The sequence below is a fragment of the Dipodomys spectabilis genome, unplaced genomic scaffold (genome assembly GCF_019054845.1).
Source record: "Dipodomys spectabilis isolate Male_0828 unplaced genomic scaffold, ASM1905484v1 ptg000046l, whole genome shotgun sequence".
In the NCBI taxonomy this organism is placed as follows: Eukaryota; Metazoa; Chordata; class Mammalia; order Rodentia; family Heteromyidae; genus Dipodomys; species Dipodomys spectabilis.
The window spans coordinates 11,296,273-11,296,746 of NW_024870723.1; the positions used below are offsets into that span (position 1 = coordinate 11,296,273).

Consider the following 474-nt stretch of genomic DNA (forward strand, 5'->3'; position numbering starts at 1 on the left):
CTCAAAGGCCAGGAGGGGCGACCCGGGGGACCAGAGGCCGTGACACCCCTTTAGGGGTCGCGGCTCAGAGAGCCCGGACAGCAGTCGCGGAGCTCGGACTCTCCCGGCGCCCCGCACCTTGCCAGGTTGTGCTGGATCGCCAGGCACCGCCGAGGGCCCCACACTACGAGCGGACCAGAGACCCGGCAGGGGTCCCCCAGCGAGAGAAGGGCGGGCCGGCGGGCACCCCACAGCCGGAAGGGGTTTGCCCGCAAGCTCTGCTCCAACAGGCCGGCCTTACCTTCAGGTCGTTCTCTGGAAGGTACTTGCACAGCCGCGCTATTTCCACATACTTGTCCAGATCCAGAGGCGCCATTTTAGGAACAACAAGCGGCGGTAGCGGCGGCGGCGGCGGCAGCGGCGGCAGTACTGGCGGAGGCAGCGGCGGAGGCCGAAGCCGGAACTCCGGCTGCGTCACTTCCGGATCGTGAGTGG

General features: G+C 68.6%; 1 protein-coding gene across 1 annotated transcript in view; it reads right to left on the reverse strand.

The window, feature by feature from the left end:
• Ppp6c (protein phosphatase 6 catalytic subunit) overlaps nucleotides 1-472 on the reverse strand; it is a 38,468-nt gene extending 37,996 nt beyond the window's left edge. The window contains exon 1 of the mRNA XM_042678610.1: nucleotides 281-472. Within this exon, the coding sequence (XP_042534544.1) occupies nucleotides 281-355 (75 nt within the window). The 5' untranslated portion in view covers nucleotides 356-472. The remainder of the gene's footprint in view (nucleotides 1-280) is intronic.
• Between the last annotated feature and the right edge of the window lie 2 nt (nucleotides 473-474).